General features: G+C 37.0%; 1 protein-coding gene across 7 annotated transcripts in view; it reads right to left on the reverse strand.

The window, feature by feature from the left end:
• Positions 1-21,667, reverse strand: part of TENM1 (teneurin transmembrane protein 1) — a 794,330-nt gene that overhangs the window by 241,964 nt on the left and 530,699 nt on the right. For all 7 annotated transcript variants that reach the window (XM_032329990.1, XM_032329993.1, XM_032329991.1 and 4 more), the window contains 5 exons: positions 15,093-15,292; positions 13,099-13,309; positions 8,506-8,607; positions 7,020-7,214; positions 3,314-3,514 (listed from right to left, as the gene is read on the reverse strand). In XM_032329990.1, the coding sequence (XP_032185881.1) occupies positions 3,314-3,514; positions 7,020-7,214; positions 8,506-8,607; positions 13,099-13,309; positions 15,093-15,292 (909 nt within the window). The remainder of the gene's footprint in view (positions 1-3,313; positions 3,515-7,019; positions 7,215-8,505; positions 8,608-13,098; positions 13,310-15,092; positions 15,293-21,667) is intronic.

Here is a 21,667-nt window from a genome sequence, read left to right on the forward strand (position 1 = left end):
GTCTCACCCCTGCCAGACTGCAAGCCCCAGTAGCACAGGAATCTTTATTCTCCTCACTGATGGGTCCCACGATCCTAGCACACTGTACATAGTAGGTGCTCAATGAAAACTTGTTTCATAAATAAATAATGCACTTGTCTGTTAGCGGTGTCATCACCATTCATCCAGTCTCCCACTGTAGACATCAAAGAGTTAGTGAAAATTCCTACCTGCCCTAACACATTTCCAGTAACCAGGTCTCCTAGCTACTTTCATATCCATCCTTTTGTCTCCATCTGAGCTTAAATTCCCTTATATCAAGTTTTCATCACTTTTCACTACATCCTCCAAACTACTTTCAGAGTGATCATTTTAAAATACAAACACAGTTAGGGTACCTAGGTGGCTCAGTTGGTGAAGCACCTGCCTTCAGCTCGGGTCATGATCCTGGGGTCCTGGGACCGAGCCCCACATTGGGCTCCCTGCTCAGTGGGAGTCGGCTTCTCCCTTCCCTCTGCCTCCCCACGACTCACACTCTTTTTCTCGCCCTCCCTCTCAAATAAATAAAGGAAATCTTAAATAAAATAAAATATAAACATGGTTATGATATTAACCTCTTTAAACCCCTTCAACGGCTTTTCCATTGTCCTCAGGCTCAAGTCCAAACTCATAGGTGTGGTATACAGTCTTTTGTGACCACTTCCTAGACCTTCAGATAATGTGAAATACACCTTGTGCATTGCTTCTCTCTCTCTTTTAGAGCACTTAAGTGAGAGACATTTAAAATCTTTGTTCACAAATGTTTTATCGCCTCACATGCTGCCAGGGACATAATAGGGGCTCAGTAAATGTCTGGCAAATGAACAAGTAAGTGAGGAGGTTAGACCACTGCAGTGGCTTTCACCGATGGGCAAACCATTTAATGTCTCTGTGCCTCCAAGTATTAGAATCTCCAGTGATGCTGAGGCAGAAGGACTAGAAACCACCACACCTATGAAACACTGAAGCAGATATCTCTATACTTTCTTCCACACCTAATCTTCTATGGGACTATCACTTTTGCTCATCATTTGATTTGTTTGGGTCGGTAAGGGGGATTTGAGATGAGGGAGGAGTGGGGTAGGGTTTAGGGTAATTCATCTGGAAGGGGGGAGGGGCAAGTGTAGAGGCATGTTTATCATTAGTCCTTTCTTCCTCCTCTGATTTCTGCTGATAGGATTGGTGCATGTCTTTGTGTATTAGGTGGAAGAGGTGGACTGAGGAAAAAGAAACTCTCAGCACAATGAATTTCATGTTGATTCATTGGAAATGCAAATATTTGAATTTGTACAACTGGTGATTAGTATATCGCCAAAGGTTTTGCCCAATTCTGAGGCACCAGAAAAAGCACATACAGATGTGAGTGGCCTTAGGGAGAAATTGTACGATACAGAATCACTATTCAATCAATAAATACAGTACAGTGGTTAAATGTTTGGAATGTGAAGCCAGAATACCTCAGTGCAAGTTTAGGCTCTGATAACTACTATGCAGTTGACTTTGGACAAGTTAATTTAACCTCTCTGTGTCTCAGCTTCCTCCTTTGTAAGTGGGCACAATGACAGGACTTACCTCACAGGTAAGAGATTAAAAAAATGTTATGGAGATTAAAAAAATACATGTACAACACTGAGAATAGTGCCTATTAGATAGCAATTATGTGAGTGTGTGCTTTAGTAATAATGCAAATGTTAACATTCTTGTTTTAAACTTGAAACTCTAGACATACTATGTCTGACACATGAAAGATTGGAAGGGGTTCAATAACATTTAGCAAGTAAATCAGTACTCAGTTTAGAGCCGCAATACCCAGCTACTTTCTTTCTCTAACCATCTTCTAGTTTGTTCTATGTGTCTCTTCCACCAGACTATAGGCTTCTCCTGTGCAAGAACCACATCCATCTGGTTTGCCACTACAGCCCCAGCAACCAAGCACCTCGCCAAGCACATAGCAGGCACACATACATCTGTTCCGTAAATAAATGAAACTCTCAGCATTTTAGTCTGCATTTTAGTTATTATTACATTGTCTTTATCATTTTATCCATTTCTGAAACTATAAATTGCAATCCTCTGTCCCATATTATTTCTATGTGAGGCAACACAATTTTGTAAAAAAATTATGTTAGAATTAATGCTCTTAACAGAGGGATTTTCTTGTTTCTTTACAGCATGAGACTATAGATTTTTTGGTTCACAAACAAATTCAGTGATACAAGAAGTCTCATAGAGCTTCTCATCTTTCCTATTTAGCACATGGCATTTTATATCCTCCAAAAAATTCATAGGCAGAGGTTCCATAGGAGTTATTGTTTATTAATTCTACTCATTTAATGAGCACATGACCTGAGGATAAGGAAGAAAAGTATAAAGAATGACCCAATATTTTTAGTTTAGGTGGTGGAAAAACAAATCATGTACACAAATAACTATATCACGATGCCAATTTTTTGTAATTACTCTCTTGCAAGGAGTACGGTAGGGTTTTAGAGGCTCCTCTCGATGTGATCAGGAGAGATTTTATAGAATAGTTAAAACTGTAATTTGTCTTGGTGGATGTGTTGGATTTTCATAGATGGAAAGGTACCTCAGCATTCCCTGCTGAGGAAAGGGCACAGAGAGAATGTGAACGTGTGATACGTTGGGAGTGAGCAGAGCATATGAGAGCCCTTTTGCAGAAAGAGGCATTATGCAGGAAGCAGAAGTAGAAGACAGTCTGGAGACAGAGATTTGGAATAGTTTTTGGTGGGCTTTTGATATCAGCCAAAGATATTTGAAGTTTATCTCTAGACAGTGGAAATCTATTGCTGATTTTAAGGTAGGGGATAGGAAAAGGACAGCCAAGTTGTGGGAATAGTAATTGGGTGGCAATATGCCAAGGAGTTCCTAGAGTTCCTGAGCTTAGTTCCGTTTTTTAGGGATGGAACGCCCAGCGGAAATACTCAGCAGCTGACCGGAAATGAAGGATTATTTGAGTTTGAGGGAGATACTGATTTAAAATAACCTGTAGAGAACCGACAGTGGGAGGCATGGGAAAGGATAAAATGACTGCAGGAAAATGCAGAATGAGGACAGAGGTTCAAATCCAGATTGACAGCAACAAAAGATATAATTACGAGTCCAGTAGTATGTTGTTTATGAAAACCCAGTCAAATACTAGCCTAGGAAACACTTGGAAGTCCCTTATGACCCATGAAGGCATACAGATCAGACTTTAAGAAGTGCCACCGTAAGACAAAGACCAATGAGGATTTGGGAGTGTAGGAAGGAAGAGAAAGAGGTAACTCCAATGTACCTGTTGAGCAGTCAGATCCTGTCCACTTGGGATCACAGCTGCACACTCCAGTATCCAGAAGAAAAGTCCCGTGTCCTGAGCACTGCTCTTGACAAATAGGAAGTGGGGTTTCACAGTTGACTCCTCCCCAACCAGTAGAACAGTGACATTCTCCTTTTACACAGATGCCATGGCTGGAACACATTGGGTCTAAGCAGTCCTCTGAAGGTGCCAAAAAGGAGGAAAAAAGAAAAAAGTTAACAGGTGTGGCCTATATACCTTAGGACAATGAAACTGAGATACGCACACTGATTTCCTACTATGTCATTAATACTGTTTTAATTAGGTAATAACATGTCTCATGCAAAGGCTGGATTCAAACCAGAAGAATATTAACACTTAAAAATATGGGAGGGTATCATTAAGGCTGAATCCTAAAATTAGAAGACGAAGGAAGTGGGGCACCTGGGTGGCTCAGCTGGTTAAGTGGCTGCCTTCGACGCAGGTCATGATCCCAGTATCCTGGGATCGAGTCCCACATCAGGCTACTTGTTCCATAGGGAGACTGCTTCTCCCTCTGCCTCTGCCTGCCTGTGTTCTCTCTCTTTCTCACTCTAACAAATAAAGAAATAAAATCTTAAAAAAAAAAAAAGAGTCTCTCTCTCCCTCCACCCCAAAAAAAGAAGACAAAGAAAACCATACATCTGTTGTGTAAAACTGGAGCAATGTGTAGTACTCCCACACATATGGGTGGGTGTACCAGTGTGGGCCTTTGATAGGGATTCCTCAGCTTTGTAAAAACGCCAAAGAATTTTTGGGGAGTCCTTCCTTGTCTTTTTTGAAATTGGAATCACAGCTCTGAGAAATGGTTTTCACTTGATGTGACTAAAGAAGATATACATAATAATTATACAGAGAATATAAAATAAATAAGTAAATACATAAAATATACAAATATACTACATACAAAAATGTGTCTACAAATATAAAAATATATAAATATATAAAATATTAAAACATACATATCTTTTTATAAAGCTTAGATCATTAGGTATTAAGTGACCTGACTGCTGTTGTGTGAAAACATGCATATAATGAATTTATTATAATCTTTCATTAATTTCTTGGAAACACTGAAAATGCAACATTGTAAGCCTAATTTTAAAAATTACTGAAGTTTTTTTTTTATGCTTTTTCCTTCCATCAGGATGCTGTGACATAGTTTTCAGTATTCTAGAATATCACAGACACAATTCTATTTATCTCTGATTCCGTGAGTTTGGAAATTTTTGGACACATTCTAACAAAGGTATAAACTCTCTTTTTTTTTTTTTAAAGATTTTATTTATTTATTTGACAGAGAGAAATCACAAGTAGGCAGAGAGAGAGAGCAGGAAGCAGGCTCCCTGCCAAGCAGAAAGCCCAATGCGGAACTCGATCCCAGGACCCTGAGATCATGACCTGAGCTGAAGGCAGAGGCTTAACCCACTGAGCCACCCAGGCGCCCCCAAAGGTATAAACTCTTAAGAGTAGATCTCTGTGTTTGCCTTGGGGAAAATTGTTTTGTGCTTTTAACTGAGTGACCATTCCAGGGGAAACGACAAGGTTGATTTCAGATTTTCTATTCTCCCAATACAAATAAGATGAGACTAAAATAAGTCCCCATAATGAGGATGTATGCTTTGAATTACTTTTCCCGCAGTGAAAACAGACTGATAAAAACCTGCCTTCAATGGCAAGACAGGTCTGGTCTTGGGTGTGGCCTACTATCATGGAACAGAGTAAGCGTAACTAAGCATCATTATAATTAGTGCTATCGCCATTACAATTAACCCCAAATCTCAAGGTCTTAGCACAATTCTTTACTACCTGAGCTAATCAGCAAATAAATACTAAAAGGTACATCTACTTTGATTTTGTTCATTATTTGGAGTGGAAGGGAAAGTCTAAAAGTACAGAATATTGTTTTAGAAGGAGGTCATTTTGTTATATTAAAACATAACAACTTTAACAAATAAAATGAGATTTAATTTAGTATAATTTATTTTATTAAAAGGCCACCTTCAACGATTAACTAAGTCACTTAGATCCGAGGCATGAAGTCATATGGCTGAATGGGCCAGGACTACATGACATAGACAAACTGGTCGGAAGAAGCCAGTGTGTTGGGAGTAAACTGGAAGTATCCAGTTTAACAGAAACTGTTGCTTCTTTGTTCCAGGTAATCATCACCACGTAGGAACATGGTCCCGGTATTACCAGATTTTCCAGTTGTTCAAGAGACGGCAAAAGAGAGGTTTTTATAGGACACTTCTCTGTTTTTATATTTTGGCAAGTGGATCACATTAAAACAACAGCAACAAAAACACTACCACTATTACCACTGTGTGAACCAAACAAAGTCCATCCATAAGCCCAGTTCAGCCTGTGAGTTTCTAGTCTGTGGTCTGACTTAAATATTCTTTTCTACTGTATTTGACAAGTTCATACTGTTAAATATGGTGAGCATTCTTCCTTGCTATCTTGGTTATTGCACAAATTTTCTTAGCGATCCCTAGAAGGGAAATGTAAGCTAAGCCATTTTTCAGTTGCTCCCAAATTTTGATTAGAAGGGCCTAAATTAATTTGGTCAAACATTTTCATTACAAACTGTAGGTGTTGTGAGAGATACCATGTTTTGGTGACCATGCATATGTCCACATAACATCTGACTTTACAACTTAAATATAATGACTGTGGTTGGATCACCATAAAAACAATGTCCAGAGGTACTCTTGTACCCTGTCTAGGCCCAACACCGTTCGTTGGAACAGATATAATCTTCACACCAAAAGTCTATACTATTGCTAACGGGAGGTGGGAAGCTAAATTCTTAGAGCAAAATGAGATTAAACCCTTTAGAATGCTGTGTAATTGTCTTAATGAGCCATCTTTAAAAAGCAATTATAGTGCATTTTCAGCAGCTTCTTTCCTGAACAACAGTTGTGATGAGACCATCTCCCATGGTAATGGTTTAATATTATTTCTGAAATCAGTCTTATTTGAGGAATGTGGCATGAAAAGGTCTGATTACTAGTAAACTTATTTTCCAATGTGTCTCTTTAAATGAGAAAACTATTGCCATTTCAAGCTACGTTTGTGCATGTGTGCATAAAGGTTCCTTTGGGGTGAATTGTAACATAAAGGCACTGCTTTGAAACTCATTAGTGGTAAGTTGGCTTCCTTAGGCACGGAGGTCAAGTTTCAGCATGAGTTATGTAAAAATAAATAATATAAAGCAATGATAATAATGGTAATTACAAATTGCTCCCAAAGAAAACATTCAATGAAATGGTTCCAAATGTGCATATATTATTATTTTTATCATGTGCTTTAAAGTAAGATGGAGCCTAATGTACTGTGTAATAATGAAAGTATATGAATTAACACCTAATATCATCAGTATGGAAATTTTCAAGTTATAAAACAGTGTTAGAAATGAGGGGGGAAGCACCATTTTTCCTTACCGATCTGCAAGTGTCACAGACACAGCCTCATGTTAATAGCAGAGACTGTCCGAAGAGACGTGAACTCCCCCGACTCCAGCCCTCTGCTTCGTGTACTAAAGACATATTGAACATTCACAGCTTGCAAAGATGACTTGCATCTCTACTAAAAGCACACAATGACACCTGGACAGTTTGGGGAGAGAAAAGCCTGAAGCAAGAGATGAAAATGGGGCTCTGACCTTCCTCGCATATTTCTCCTTTGTAGCCTGGCACACAGATGCAGACTCCCATGATGCAGGTGCCGTGACCGAAGCATGTTGGGTCGATGCATTGCTCTTCTGGAACGTCGCACTCTGGCCCCTTCCAGCCATTTCGGCAGACGCAGTGTCCTTTCTCGTATTCTCCATTCCCGCCACACAGCACAGGGCACGAATCTGAAGGTTGGCAAATGAACTTGTAGTGTTCTCAGAAAGCTTTTAAAATCTCCGAAGGGGCAATTCTCTATTGATTCTTGTATAATATTTCAGGCAAAAATTTGTATTATTTTTTCTGTCTTAGCCTTTATTAAATAGGCAAGTGTCTGGTATTGCTAACAGAATTTTCCTCTTATAGGAGTGGAGTAAGGATAAGTGACAAAAATATAAAAATTATGTCAAGAATTTGCCTTTGATTTCACCTATTATTATTATTATTATTTCAAGCTAGGGTTTTTTCCTCTTATGCCTTTTCTTCCTCAGACAGATTTTTCCACTTTTAGAAAGAAAAACCCCCAAAGTATAAAAACTGATAAATAGGGAAGTTATTCATATTATAAAATGTTATCCTTAAAAAGTTATACATTTAAATAGATTTATGCTGGACAGATGTCTACTCCCATGACACCATGTGCAGACCTTTATTAGAATACTTTGCTTTGCCAATGTTGGTTCCCTCTTAAAACTATGGGCTCTTTGAGGGCAGGGCCTGAATCTTTTGTCTTATTCAATTTTTAATACCAGCCGTCATCTTTATTTCTCATCCCCAGACTTGCAAGACCTATCATGCTCCTGGGAAGCCAGCAAGTGCTATAGAATTCTCAGCTGTGCAGAATTTAATCTAAGGAAACTGAGTGGCTGGGAAACCTGAGATTAAAGCATTAGCAGACTGAGAACTGTAAGAATATACTGAAAATGAGCAGAAAGCATCTCTACGGTAATAACTGTAAGCCTATGGGGAAACACAGTGTGACATACCTAAAGCTTTTCAATAATTAAACTTTGGCAAGTCTAGGAAACAGTAAAGTTTGCCAAGTTTAACTTATGACTTGCCAGTTTTTACTTTCTAAGGCTACTTACCGGTTTGGTGACTGCCTGCTCCTTCTGGTTTACATGGGTCTGTGTATAAGCAGTTACAGGTGTCCTAAGTACAAATTCCACCTGTTAGGCAACCCTGACTATTTCACCTCTTTGAAATTGTTACTTTGCCCAATAAACCGGGAAAACAGTAGATCTGCCTCACCGGGCTATCACAGTAAGTATGAATCTGAAGAGGTAACAGAGTGTTTAGAACAATGTCTGGCAGGGTAAGTACTCAGCTCTTGGTTGTGGTGGTGGTGGTAGGGTAGATGCTGCTGCTGCTGTTGTCACTACTACTGCCACTTCTCTTCCTCCTCCTATTGCTACTGATCCTGAGTTCTCAAAGGACACGTATTTCCTTAAACCAACTGGAGTAACAGAGCAACATTACCTCTTGCACAGTCAGGCCCAAGGAATCCTGGAAAACAATGACAATGGCCAGAGATACACTCTCCATTTCCATTGCAATTGGTTGAGCAGTCATCCATTATTTCTAGTAATGGAGAGAAAAAGAAAAAAAATGAGTAAACGTCAGGCTGTAGTGTCCTTAATTTTTTTTTTTTAATTGCAAGAACTCTGGGCTTGTAACAGTCTTGCCCTGTGCTGTCTTGGAGCACTTACTATTTAAAATCAGATGCCAAAGATTTTTGCAAGATGTCACATGCAGTACCAAATTATTAAAAGGGCCCTGGAATTGCTGAATTAGCTATTCAAGAGTGAAACTAAAAACCAACCCTTATCTCTAATGTACATAAAGGGTCTAGATGAATTGTATTCTTATGAGACATTCACAACAAAGCTAAAAATGTCCTAGGATTATAGGACATTTCTCAAAAGCGAAATGGGCTTAAAATTGCAACCCAAAAGACTCAGTCTACTGTTTATTTTTCAAATTTAGGTTGTAGCAAATAAAAATTTTTTTCTCTAGTATCTTAAAATGTTTGATCTACCATCTTGACAGCTTAAATATGATAATCAGTATTTCATTTTCATTAATAAGTGACAATGGAAGGCTTTTAAAGTAAGTGTTCATATTAAATTCACCACCACTAAAAGCATTAGAACCTAAGTATTTTGTTGAGAAATGCTTTCTTGACTGTAAATGCTTATCAGTTCTCTGCCACTAATTTCCCTTCAATCCATTCTTAGAGAAGAATAGGCTTCAGGGGAATTGAGAAGGCTTTGAAGGTGCCCATAGGTAGTTCTGGTGACATAAAGATGTACAGTGCGATAGAACTTTGATAAGTCTTGTGGTAAGTAACTTGGCTGAAAGGGTATGATGTTACCCAAAAGTCAGACGCTGACAAAAATTATTTCTAGTTTAGAATTGTATTTGAATATAATAAAATCAAATTCCAAGTCCATGAACTATTACGGTATGTATGCTTTCTTCTTTCAGTTTTTTTTTTTCTTAAATAATCTTCTCATTACTCCTTCTAGAAGTTTTCCATACTTAGCATTCTTGGATTCAGAGTTTTATGTTCTAGCTCATTAAACTCATACTTCTCGTATGTACCAATTTTTCCTTTTCAATCCGAATTATCTACTTCTTTTAGTTTCACCTGCATAGGCTATTTCCAATTGGAAGGAGATATTCTAGGAAGTGGTCTTGGCATCTTCCGCTCAGCTACGAGAATTTATAATGAGGGTCGAGAAATAATATTTCTTCAATTGTGGCCTTTTGACCACCTGTATCAGGAGGATCACCTGAGGCACTTAAAATGCAGAAACCTAGGCTTCATTCCAGATTTACTGAATCTGAAGGATGCAGCTCAGGTGACCCTGCAGATGCTCATCGTATTAAAGCACTGAGAACCAATGCTTCATACAGTAAACTTCCATAGACAACTGCTGATCTAGACTTCGAGTTCTGCCTTGGGTAGAATAAAACAGGAAGAATGTGGTATCTAGTTTATTTGTGGAATTCTTAGAAAGCTGAGAATGAATCCAGTGGCAGAGGAGATTCTTCTTCTCTCCCCCATGTGAATATATCACATGGCTCCTCGCAGGTTTATGATAATCTGTTCTCTGATCCCTGTGTTTGAAAACTGAACTGGATAAGAAATTTATATGTGGCATTTGCTGAACTACAACTGGTCTGGCAGGAATGGAGCATTTGACAAAGAGCTACCCATTTTTAACTTATTAAAACATTAGTTATTTTCATAAAATCATTAATTTATTTAAAAGGTCATTATGAAGAGGCACAGAGTTTTTTTCATTCAGAGATGGAACAATCATTTCTCTATTTTCTACTTAATCCATCTTTCTTGTACCAAGCTATAGTGGCACTTCTTAGATCTACATTTGGATTTCCCCTGCCCTGGATGGTTAATAGGAGGCCATGGAGGACACATTCAAAGGTAAATACCGTTGAATTCAATTTCAGACAAGCTCCTATTGACAACTTTATGGAAGTGGCCTTGTGGGAATGTAGCTATTGTAGGAAAAAAAATGTTTAATAAAGTTTGCTATCAAAATAAATAAAAATCCCTCCATCTTATTGACTTATCTAAGATCTGCCCCTCCGCCCACACTGTTGCACAGAGCTTAACACCAGCAATGCAAGTGAGAAGAGAAGTCAATATAGGGAGGTTCTGGAAGCTGCCACCTCCACCAGGTCTGAAAGAGACACCGGGAGGAGGATGGCTACAGCAGGAGCACGTAAATAACCAGAGGTGAAAAAGAATGTGTTTTTCTATTTATGTAGGCCTCGGTGAAATCTTGCCTTCTGTCTTTTTAATCTTACTTCAGAATCACTTCCTTGACTGCACTTCATTAGACTTGAGAAGGATTTTAAAGGTCTGTGCATAAAACTCTGTTCTTCTAGAGTCTGCAGCCCCTTGGTATCTGCATCTGCACTGATGATGGGTTTTGCTTCTGGCAGGTTTTCTTATGGGAGAAACTAACGGTAATGAATAGTCTGATGGAATAATTTTGGTACAAAGGGCATGGGCTTTGGAATCAGACATACTGGATGTCTCAAATTTCAATTTTGCCATTTGCTGGCTGTGAGAGTCTATCACATTATTTACTCATTCCAAGCCTCCATTTTCTTATTTATTATATAAATATCACTACACCTATACTATCAGGGTTGTGATGAGAATCAAACAAGGTAACTGAATGTAAAGCATCTGGTACAGTGCTTGGGGGCGGAATGGCACTCCATAAGTGGTATATATTATCATGTTACAGAGCAAGTTGGCTGAAGATTAGGGGATATTGACAACTCTGTCTACACTACTAGAAAATAATATATATTAATATAGGCCAGCAGCTAGCCTATATTAGTCATTCAATAAATGTTGGTTGTTAATACTGTCTTGATCCTTATTAATAGCAAACCAAATATAGTTAAGATCAATCAACTGATTCTCACATTATCATGAGAGAATGAGTAGCATTTAGCATAGCTAAATGCATACAAACCTTTAATTGTTTAATCAAATATATTAGCCTCTTTTTACTCTAATTAAGATAAATTATAAAAACAAAAAAATGGGGAGAATATAGAATAAATAACTTAATACCTTTGATTTTTTTTCAGAAATTTACTTGGAGTCTTTTTAAGTGGAATTGCAGAATTGTTTCTGTTGCTTCAGGAGAAGTAAAAACAAAAAAGGAAAAAGCAAATACTTTGTTGCATAGGATACTGACAGCTTGAAATGTGGATAATAGGAATTCTATCTCAAAGGTTAGCTTCTTTTTGGGGGGAAGTAAGGGAGGGGAAAAAACTTCAAGCATGTTTCTGGGTCTATTGATTTTTGAAAGGTTAATGGTTGGGTTAGTGTTTTAAGTTGGGCTTATTGGTAAGGATACCAGGAAGGGAGAAAATCTTCACAAATGTTTTAGATCTTCTAACTACTTGACTTCTTAGGAGAAACTCAACCTCTCATAACTCATTGGCATTTGCATTATCAGAATTGGGCCTTGACAGAAAAATACCACGAAAGGTGTATCTATTAAATTTGCTCCATTGATTCTGTGAGCATTGCAAAATAGTGTCATGACTTAAAATATTTTTTTCTATTTTAACAAATACGTTGTCTTTTGAAGATGCAAAATCAGTGGAGTTTTTCTCTAGGGGAAAAATCATCAGTGGATTTTTATAGCCTTTCTGATTACTTTAGAGGAGAGTTTTTGATAATCTTATGGCTAGAATACCATTTTCTACTGACTCAAGGTCTTCAGCATCAAGTAAAAATAGAACGTAATTGTTATAAAGAGCAGATGGTATATCTATTAACAGTCAACACATCTTCCTAAACATATGGTTGAACAGGTTAACTAAAGGATAAAGTGGTGAGAGTTGTATAGGAAACTGACAGCTGTAAAATATTTTCCCTTCTTTTTAAAGACATGTGTTTTAGGAAAAATCACACAATAAAATACTGTGTGATGTTTCCCCTCAGGGTTCAAAAAGTCTAAAAGAAAGGACGTTGAGTGACCTGTTATTATCCCTAAGACTCTTCTCTAAATACCCTTAGGTTGTGTTTTGAAGGCATCCTCGTTCTAGAACCAGCTGTTCTAATGAAGAACTAGACTGATGCTGGTTTTTCCACTTCAAAAACCTTTTATTGCCTTTTCTTTTCCAATAGCTCTTGAGTTAACAGAGATTTTCTTGCTTACTCCCTATTTCATTGAAGTTGTTCATCGATGCAGCCCTGGTAATATTATCATCCAGGTAATTATTCCTATTGAAAACATAAAAAAAGGTACATGGCAAGTATTCTACAGTAGTGGTGCAAATAATGGAGCATTTAAAAAATCGTAATCAGCATTTAAACAACATTAATGACAACAATAATAAAAGTCTTTCTCATAGTGACCTATCTTGAATAAGGACTTTAAGGTAAAATGAGCAGTGAGTTTAAACAACATCTATATTACTTTATTTTTTTTAAACATCTATATTACTTTAATCACTCATCTCTTTCTAGAACTATGCTGTTAATTCAATATAATAGTCAAGGCAGCTTACCGATTGCTGTGGTTAACACAAACACCTGCTCCATCTTTTTTCCATCATTGTAAAATGCCAGATACCAAGGCCCTTGGTCCATATACTCTATGAAACCGGTCTCCTGCAGTGAAGTTAAGATCAGGTTCCGAGGCGAGTGCTGTGTATCATCAGAGCCCTTGGAGTCCTGCTTGACCAGTTGTTTTCCATCCATCAGTTTTACAAAATCAAACTGGAACAAATACACACACAAATATAAGCCACTACTTTTACTTCTAGACTAATGAAAAACATTAACTTAAATTGCCCTATTTCTACTTCATACTTCTCTGAGGAATGCAAAAGAAGAAGTTATTCTTTCTTAAGTATACTTAAGCCTGGTTCTGGAAAAAAAACCCACTATATTTATAAATGTCATAAACCTTTCAGTTTATGTATTTATTAGTATTCAAAATAATTGTCTAAAAATAAGTAAGCCAAGGAATAGAAAAGAATCTTATTTAGTATTAGGCAAGAGAATCTTGATATTTTACTGAAGTATCAGACAAAAGATATTCGAAACCACACATTTCCCTAAAAAATGTGACCATGATCTTCTCTACAAATTCAAGAATTTTATAGTTTTTAAAACAACTAAACAATATAAAATTTGAGAACATTCATCATAATTTACTACCTTTGTGGTAGCATATTTAAATATTCAAAAGACTCCCTCCTTTTTTCCCCTAATCAGTGGACAAGCACATGGCACACATTTCCTTGGGCATTTTTTAAAAGGGGGTTACATTTGAATGGCATTCTAATTCCCTGCCTATTCCCATCCAGAAGGTAAGGTTTGGACTGAAGTCATATCTGTTGAAAAAAAAAAAAAGTAATCCCCTCTTGGTTATGATTCCTTATGCTACTTCTTAGATGAAGCAGGGCCCCAAATGGGTTCATGCAAGGAAGAGATAAGGAAAAAAAGAGAGAAATCAGGTGGCTAACATTTATAGAAGAGCTTTGTAAACCATAGAAGAGCTTTGTAAGCCATAGAGGTTTTACATATTTCAGTTATTATTAACAATAACAAGAAAAAATTTCTACCTCTAAGATAAAACCTCCCTTTTGGACTCATTTCCTTTATTGATTTGCATTCTTCCTTGGGACAAAGGGTCAAGGCCATATGGAGCCAGCCAAGGGGGGGTGTGGGCCCCAAAGCTAAGTAAGATGAGGGGACAGGGACAGCTCATGATCATCCTGTTCCAGGAAACAAAATTCAAATTTCAAGAGTATTTTTTTAAACTTTCTTTTCTGGGGCGCCTGGGTGGCTCAGTGGGTTAAGCCGCTGCCTTCGGCTCAGGTCATGATCTCAGGGTCCTGGGATCGAGTCCCGCATCGGGCTCTCTGCTCAGCAGGGAGCCTGCTTCCCTCTCTCTCTCTCTCTGCCTGCCCCTATGCCTACTTGTGATCTCTGTCTGTCAAATAAACAAATAAAATCTTTAAAAAAAAAAAACAAAACTTTCTTTTCTGAATTTGCTCACTAAATGCTATTGCTTATTTCTCAATGTCATTCTTTTTCATTCCTTTGGGTGTGATTATTTTGGATATTTGCCAATTACAAACATTGTCTGCCTTTACCTTTTTTTTTTTTTTACTATTTTATTTATTTTTTTATTTTTTTTTATAATTTTTTATTTTTTTATAAACATATGTTTTTATCCCCAGGGGTACAGGTCTGTGAATCACCAGGTTTACACACTTCACAGCACTCACCAAAGCACATACCCTCCCCAGTGTCCATAATCCCACCCCCTTCTCCCAAACCCCCTCCCCCCAGCAACCCTCAGTTTGTTTTGTGAGATTAAGAGTCACTTATGGTTTGTCTCCCTCCCAATCCCATCTTGTTTCATTTATTCTTCTCCTACCCACTTATGCCTTTACCTTTGACTCCCACACACTTTGCGACTCACAAACCCTGAACTAATCATCCCACCACCCTCTAAAAAGGGTCAAGAAATACCTATAACATCAAATACCTGAGTGTGTGTAGGTGGAATGTTTCTTCTGCCATAAATTCCCAGCAGAGAGTCCTTGGCTAAAGAAATATTGAATTTCAGATATATAGGATGGTGGATAGTAATCTGGAAACGCCAGAATAAGCCGGGTGGAATGGTCTGCATGACCTGTGCACCAATGTCAACTTCTCCAGTGTCTATCGCCCGTCCCTTCTGAAACACTGGTTTTAAAGGTAAAGAAAATTGCATATAATATTAATTTATATTTATATAATATTTATTTTATATATTATATAATTATATATTATGCATATAATTATATATTTATTATATATTAACTTATACTTATAAGTTAATGGTTTTTAGTTTTTCAGCACAAATATATGAAAATGACTTACTAAACTCTTTTTTCCTCCCTCCCCTACCCATATTTCAAGACTTTACCCAAAATATCTTCCAAGGAGCCCTTCCCAACCAACCACTATACCAGTCTCTTCCTTCTCTTGAACTACTATTGCATTTATTTCCATCATTTGATTCATTTTAACTACTATTTACTGAGGTGGTCTGGGTAGCAACAGGAGATACAACGATGAACAAGATGCAGTTCTTGCTTTCAAGGAGCTTTAAATATATGAGAGAAAATAGGACAAGTGTCCAATAACTATGTGGTAAAGGAAAATCAGTGCTCTAGGTATTCAAAGGAGTAAAGGGTATTTGGTTGGAGGATACTCCTCATTCTTAGCTGTCTCTATGCCTTTTATCTTCCTTTATTTTTCTTCTTAGTGCTTATCACCCCCTAACATACCATATGTTTTACTAGTCTATTACCTATTTTCTCCCAATAGAATATAAGCTCCATGAGGCTGTGGCTTCTTTGTTCCTTGTTTTATCCCCAGTAATTAGAGGAATGTATGCAAACAATATGTGCTCTGTACATATTTATTCAATGAACAAATGAATGAATGAATGAATGAATGAATGAGAAAAGGGTATTTATGGGAAGTAGTGCTGAAGATGGGCCTTAAAGGAGGGAGAAGATTTCAACAGAGCTGTTGAGAAGAATGTTCCACTGGGAAGGAACGCCTTGCACCAAAACAAAGAGAAGAGAAACTTGTAAAGCTATAGTGGTGGCTATGTGTCTATGGAGAAGAACAGTTAGAGATAGGGCTGGAAGGAAAGGATGGCATCATAGGGCCTTGCATGCCAATCCTGAGGGTTTATCGAGTAAAGATGGAAAGCCACTAAAGGTTTTTAAGAAGAGGGGAAATATTTGGGTACATTAGAAAGACTAATCTTGAGGCAGAAGGTGGAATGATCTAGAGCAGGGAAACACAAGGATGATAGAGAATTATGGTGCAATAATTCAGGTGAAATGACATGAAGATCTAAATTTAGGGTGGGCTCAACAGTTTACATGGGATCGTCCATTCCAGGCAACTATAAAATAAGCAAGTGGGACTACATCAAACTAGAGAGTTCTGCACTAAAAAAGAAACAATCAGTAAATTGAAAAGGCAACCTACAAAATGGGAGAAAATTATTTGCAAACCATGTATCTGATAAGGGGTGAATATCCAAAATATATAAAGAATTTATACAACTCAATAGTAAAGAAGCAAATAATCCAACTCAATAGCAAAAAAGCAAATAATCCAATATAAAATGGGCAAATGACTTTTTTCTAGAAAAGACGTACAGATGGCCCATAGGTATAAGAAAAGGTGCTCAACATCACTAATCATTAGGGGAAATGTGAATCAAACCCATAATGAGATAACACCACATATCCTGTTAGGCTGGTTATTAACAAAAAGATAAGAAATAACAAATGTTGATAAGGATGTGGAGAGAAGGGAACCCTTTATAACCTTATACACTGTTGGTGGTTATGCAAAATGGTACAGTTGTTTTGGAGAAACAGTATGGTAGGTCCTCAAAAAATAAAACTACCATATGATCCAGCAATCTCACTTCTGGGTATATATCCAAAGGAACTGCAATCAAAATCCTGAGCAGATATCTACACACCCACATTCACTGCCGCAATACTCACAACAGCCAAGATATGGAAACAACCTAAATATCCTTTGATGAAAGAGTGAATAAAGAACATGTGATGTGTATATTATTTATATACATATATATATACACATAATATACAATACATATATATATATATAAAATACTCCATTGTGTATATATACATGAAATATTATTCAGCCACTCAATTAAAAAAAAGGAAATCTTGCCATTTTCAACAACATGGATCAATCTGGAGCGCATTATGCTAAGTAAACCAAGCGAAACAGAGAAAGACAAATACTGCATGATATCACTTATGTGTGCAATCTATAAAAGAATAAAAGTCAATTTCATAGAAACAGAAACTAGAATGGATGCCAGGATTGGAGGGAGGGGGAAATGGGGTGATGTCGGTCAAAGGGTACGACTTTTTAGTTACTAGCAGAGCTCAGACAATCTAACGTAGAACATGGTGACTATAGTTAATAATATGGCATTATATACTTGAATGTTTTTGAGAGTAGATCTTAAGCATTCTTACCACACCAAAAAAGTTAATTATGTGAGGTGATGGATGTGGTAATTATCTTCACCTTTTTAATCATTTCTACATTGTATAGGTCTATGAAATCAGCATGTTGTATACTTTAAATATATACAATTATACTTGTTAATTTCTGCTTGATAAAATAACAAAATCATATATTACTGAGGAAGTATTAAACTGGGTTATCCTAAAAAAATGAAACGAGATGGGATCAGGAGGGAGACAAACCATAAGAGACTCTTAATCTCACAAAACAAACTGAGGGTTGCTGGGGAGGGGGGTCAGAAGAGGGTGGCTGGGTTATGGACACTGAGGAAGGTATGTGCTCTGGTGAGTGCTGTGAAGTGTGTAAACCTGGCAATTTACAGACCTGTACCTCCGGGGCTAATAATACATTATATGTTAATAAAAAAAATTAAAAAATAAAAAAATAAGCCTCACCTAGACACCAAAGAAAAAATAATATAGCAAGCTCAGAAAAAAAACCCCCAAAACTGGGTTATCCTATAGGATGATACAAATATCAATGAACTTCAGATTATTATAAATTTTAAAAATCTTATTGTACTTTCAAACATAAATACTAAAAAATAAAAATCTATTTTTCATGCTAGAGAAAATAATACTGAGATAAAAAAATTATCTAAACTAAGGCAAGAAAGAGAAGGCACAGACTGGATGGATGAATCAGAAAACATAAAGAAGATGGAAGATAAATTATAATAAAATAAAGAGCAAAGAACTAAATGCTTATGTTAAAAGGTAAAGTCATCACTCCGGATTAAAAAGTAAAATCTGAAGACATATATTTTACAAAAAAAAAGTATTTAAAATATAAAGAGACTGATTTATAATAATAAAAGTTATTTTCTTGGGAAGAAAAAAAAGAAGAAAAGACAATGTAAAAGAAGATTCTAGCACAGCACTTACAAACTTGAATGTGCTTAAGGAAGGACATCTAGCTAATATGCACATTATGATTCAGTAGGTCTGAGGTTGGATATTTCTCACAAGTTCCCAAGTAATGCCCATGTTGCATGGTCCACAGGCTACACATTGAGAAGCAAGGTTCTTAGGACACTGGAATGCTAAGTATGGAGGCTAAGGAAGAGTCAAACTGACTCCATGGTTGTTGAGTTGGGGTGACTCAGACAATGCCAGTGGCAAAAACAAGAAAACTAAAAGGAGATGATTAGTGTGAGAGGATGTCGCGTTTGGACAAGCTGATCTTTATTATTTATCGCCATATTTTCTAATTATTTCCAATGTGCAAGTTTATTATATGTTTCTGTGGAATTCTGTGTTAAGTGGTGTCAGGGAGGGAAGGGGTAAAGAGGAGGGGCAAGAATTTGCTTGCCTTGGTTTCAAGCCACAAGGATCATACTTCAAGAGGGAAAATCCAATTTGGTCTCATTTCATACTGCCTTTATATTTTTCAGCCATCAACTCTTTCTCCACACCAAACACAGTTTAAAAACACACATGGTCTCTGTCCTTTGTGTTCACTTGCTATAAAATTAACAGCCCATTAAGAAACACACCTGCAGTGGCTTTATTCAGAGGCCAATGCCTTCTAGCTTTTAACTCCCTAAAATGCCTCCATTATTGCTTTTTGTGTTAAGGCCAAGAGTAATAACTATTTTAAGAATGTTCACTGTTAACTGTTAATAATAGATTTCAAATGCAATTTTGAACATAATTATGTATTACAGGACACATAATTTTGTGGAATTGACATTTATAATAAAATATGCCCTTTGAGATGATAAATGACCAACCGAGGACCTTATTTTTCACTGAAAGTTACTTTTTCCTATGTTAGACAGAATGGTCTTGTCCCCAAAGGATTGATTATGCATTTAACTCCTAAGGTCCTGGAGCTGACAGATGTCTTCAAAGAGCAGACAATTAACAGACTGTGTTTATGTGGATACTTCCGTTTTTGACCTAATGTTCAGTTTGTTCAATTGCTGTCCTCAATCAGCGACTCTTATCACTTCTTAAAATGCATCATTTGGTTGTTCAAACACTATTATGAACATAAAATAATTTAAAATTATGTTCAACAAACACTATTTTAAAAGTGCTACAAATAGCCTTTAATGAATGCAGACACTGTCATTTTAAAAAATCAGGGCAAAACTGGCTGATGGACATTAACCTTTATATACGAGCCTTACCAAATGCTACACCATGTCTTCCTTCTGCACTTTATAGCATCATATACTGCATAATGAGGCTACTTAAATGTTATTCACTAAATCAAAAGAAACTCGTGAAGTTGTGTTGTTGGAGCTTCCTGGTTACTAGCATTAGTAAATATCTGAAGCATATATACTTAGTCATTTATAAAAATGATTTTAAAAGATGGTCTTACCCTTTGAAAGCCTGCATCACAATTAAAACAAGATAGATGAAGAGACATGACAACATGAATGAACATGTGGACTATAATTTAAATAAAAATAGCATAGCAAGCGAGTTGCCGCAATTTGGTGCTAAAGAGAAATTCTCACAGCTTGCAGATGGAAAATTTCTCAGCCTCTAACCTTTAACATCGAGTGTATCAGAAAGGGGGACGTCTCCCTGCTAGCAATCTACATCGCTAAATAGCCTGCTCCATTTTGTCTTCTCTCAAATTTTGTTACGGGTTACAATGTAGTGTTCTTAGTTAATTTACTATTTCATTTTTTTCTTAATGTAGCTCAAAGGGGAAAACTAAAGAGAAGAAAATGGCATGCAGAGAAAACGGATGTGGATTCCACGATATGGAATGTGATTTCAGGAAGACATTCTGTGCCAGGATAAGGAAGTGGAATAGTTTTGGCCAAACTTAACATGGTCCCCGATCCCTCATTTGCAAAGTGTTAGCAGCAGGGCTAAAGTATAGCAAGCACAAAGGTCCGGATTCTGTAACATGAATGTTTTAATGTCATTTAATCACTTAGATTGCTACAGCATATCGAAAGGCCCAGGAAGACCACATTCTCCAGTAGCAGAACACTCCCTTGCAGAAATGCAAGAGGAAGAGCCACGGCTCATATCAATACCCCCCAATATCCCCCAATTTAGTTTGAGCTAAACACTCTCTTTATAGCTTGCAACACAGGCACCAACTACTGAGTGGTAAAAACCAATGGCAGATAGGCCGTGTGGAAGGATCGCAAGCTAACTGACAGTTGCATAGTTTAAAACGAAAAGGTCAAGCTACCTGGCAGGTAAATATAGAGGCCCGGAATTGGTGACAGACACTGTGTGCAATGGAACCAAGCCCTCATTATCTCTAGACTCAGACACATAACTGAATGCTAAGAACATAATTATTAACAAAACTGTCCTTATAAGACAGGGGTAAGTAGCGCTCTGCTGGACATAGACATGTATTTATTTTTTTCTACTTAATGTAGCTAGACTGGATTTAATGATCCTGCACAAAACTCAGTGAAACATGAGTAGATGATACTGACATGCGGTCGTTAAAAAGATTCTCATATCAGGTCCTCGTGTAAAAATGACCAGGTTAAAGGCTGTGGTATTGTCCGTAACGGCAGTCTTAGCAGTCTTTTAAGGGACTTGCAAGTTACATAGATAGTTACATAAAATGTATCTAAGCTAAGAAGATACTGGCTTTTATTTATTTATTTATTTATTTATTTATTTATTTATATATTTTCAAGATACTGGCTTTAATTAACTGAACTGCATGTTGTCCAAAGGGATGAAAAAGAAACATGCCTTAAGATCATATTTGCCCTTCACCTCACCCTATAGCACATTCAAAATCCTCAGAAGACAGCAACAAATACCTTTGGTATGGTCATTCACCTGAATTAATCCTAGTGTGTGTCTCATGGCACAAGTACCACCTCCCTTTTGTTCCTTCAAACGTAATAATCGGTTCATAGTTTGAAAATCATTATGAAATTTAAAATTTCAGTGCTTGGGACAAAATGGAGAGGTGAAATGAACCCCTAATTCCTGTGATTAAAAGCTGCAAAGAGATATAAAGGGGACAGTGAAAACC

Source organism: Mustela erminea, chromosome X (assembly GCF_009829155.1).
Source record: "Mustela erminea isolate mMusErm1 chromosome X, mMusErm1.Pri, whole genome shotgun sequence".
Lineage (NCBI taxonomy): Eukaryota > Metazoa > Chordata > Mammalia > Carnivora > Mustelidae > Mustela > Mustela erminea.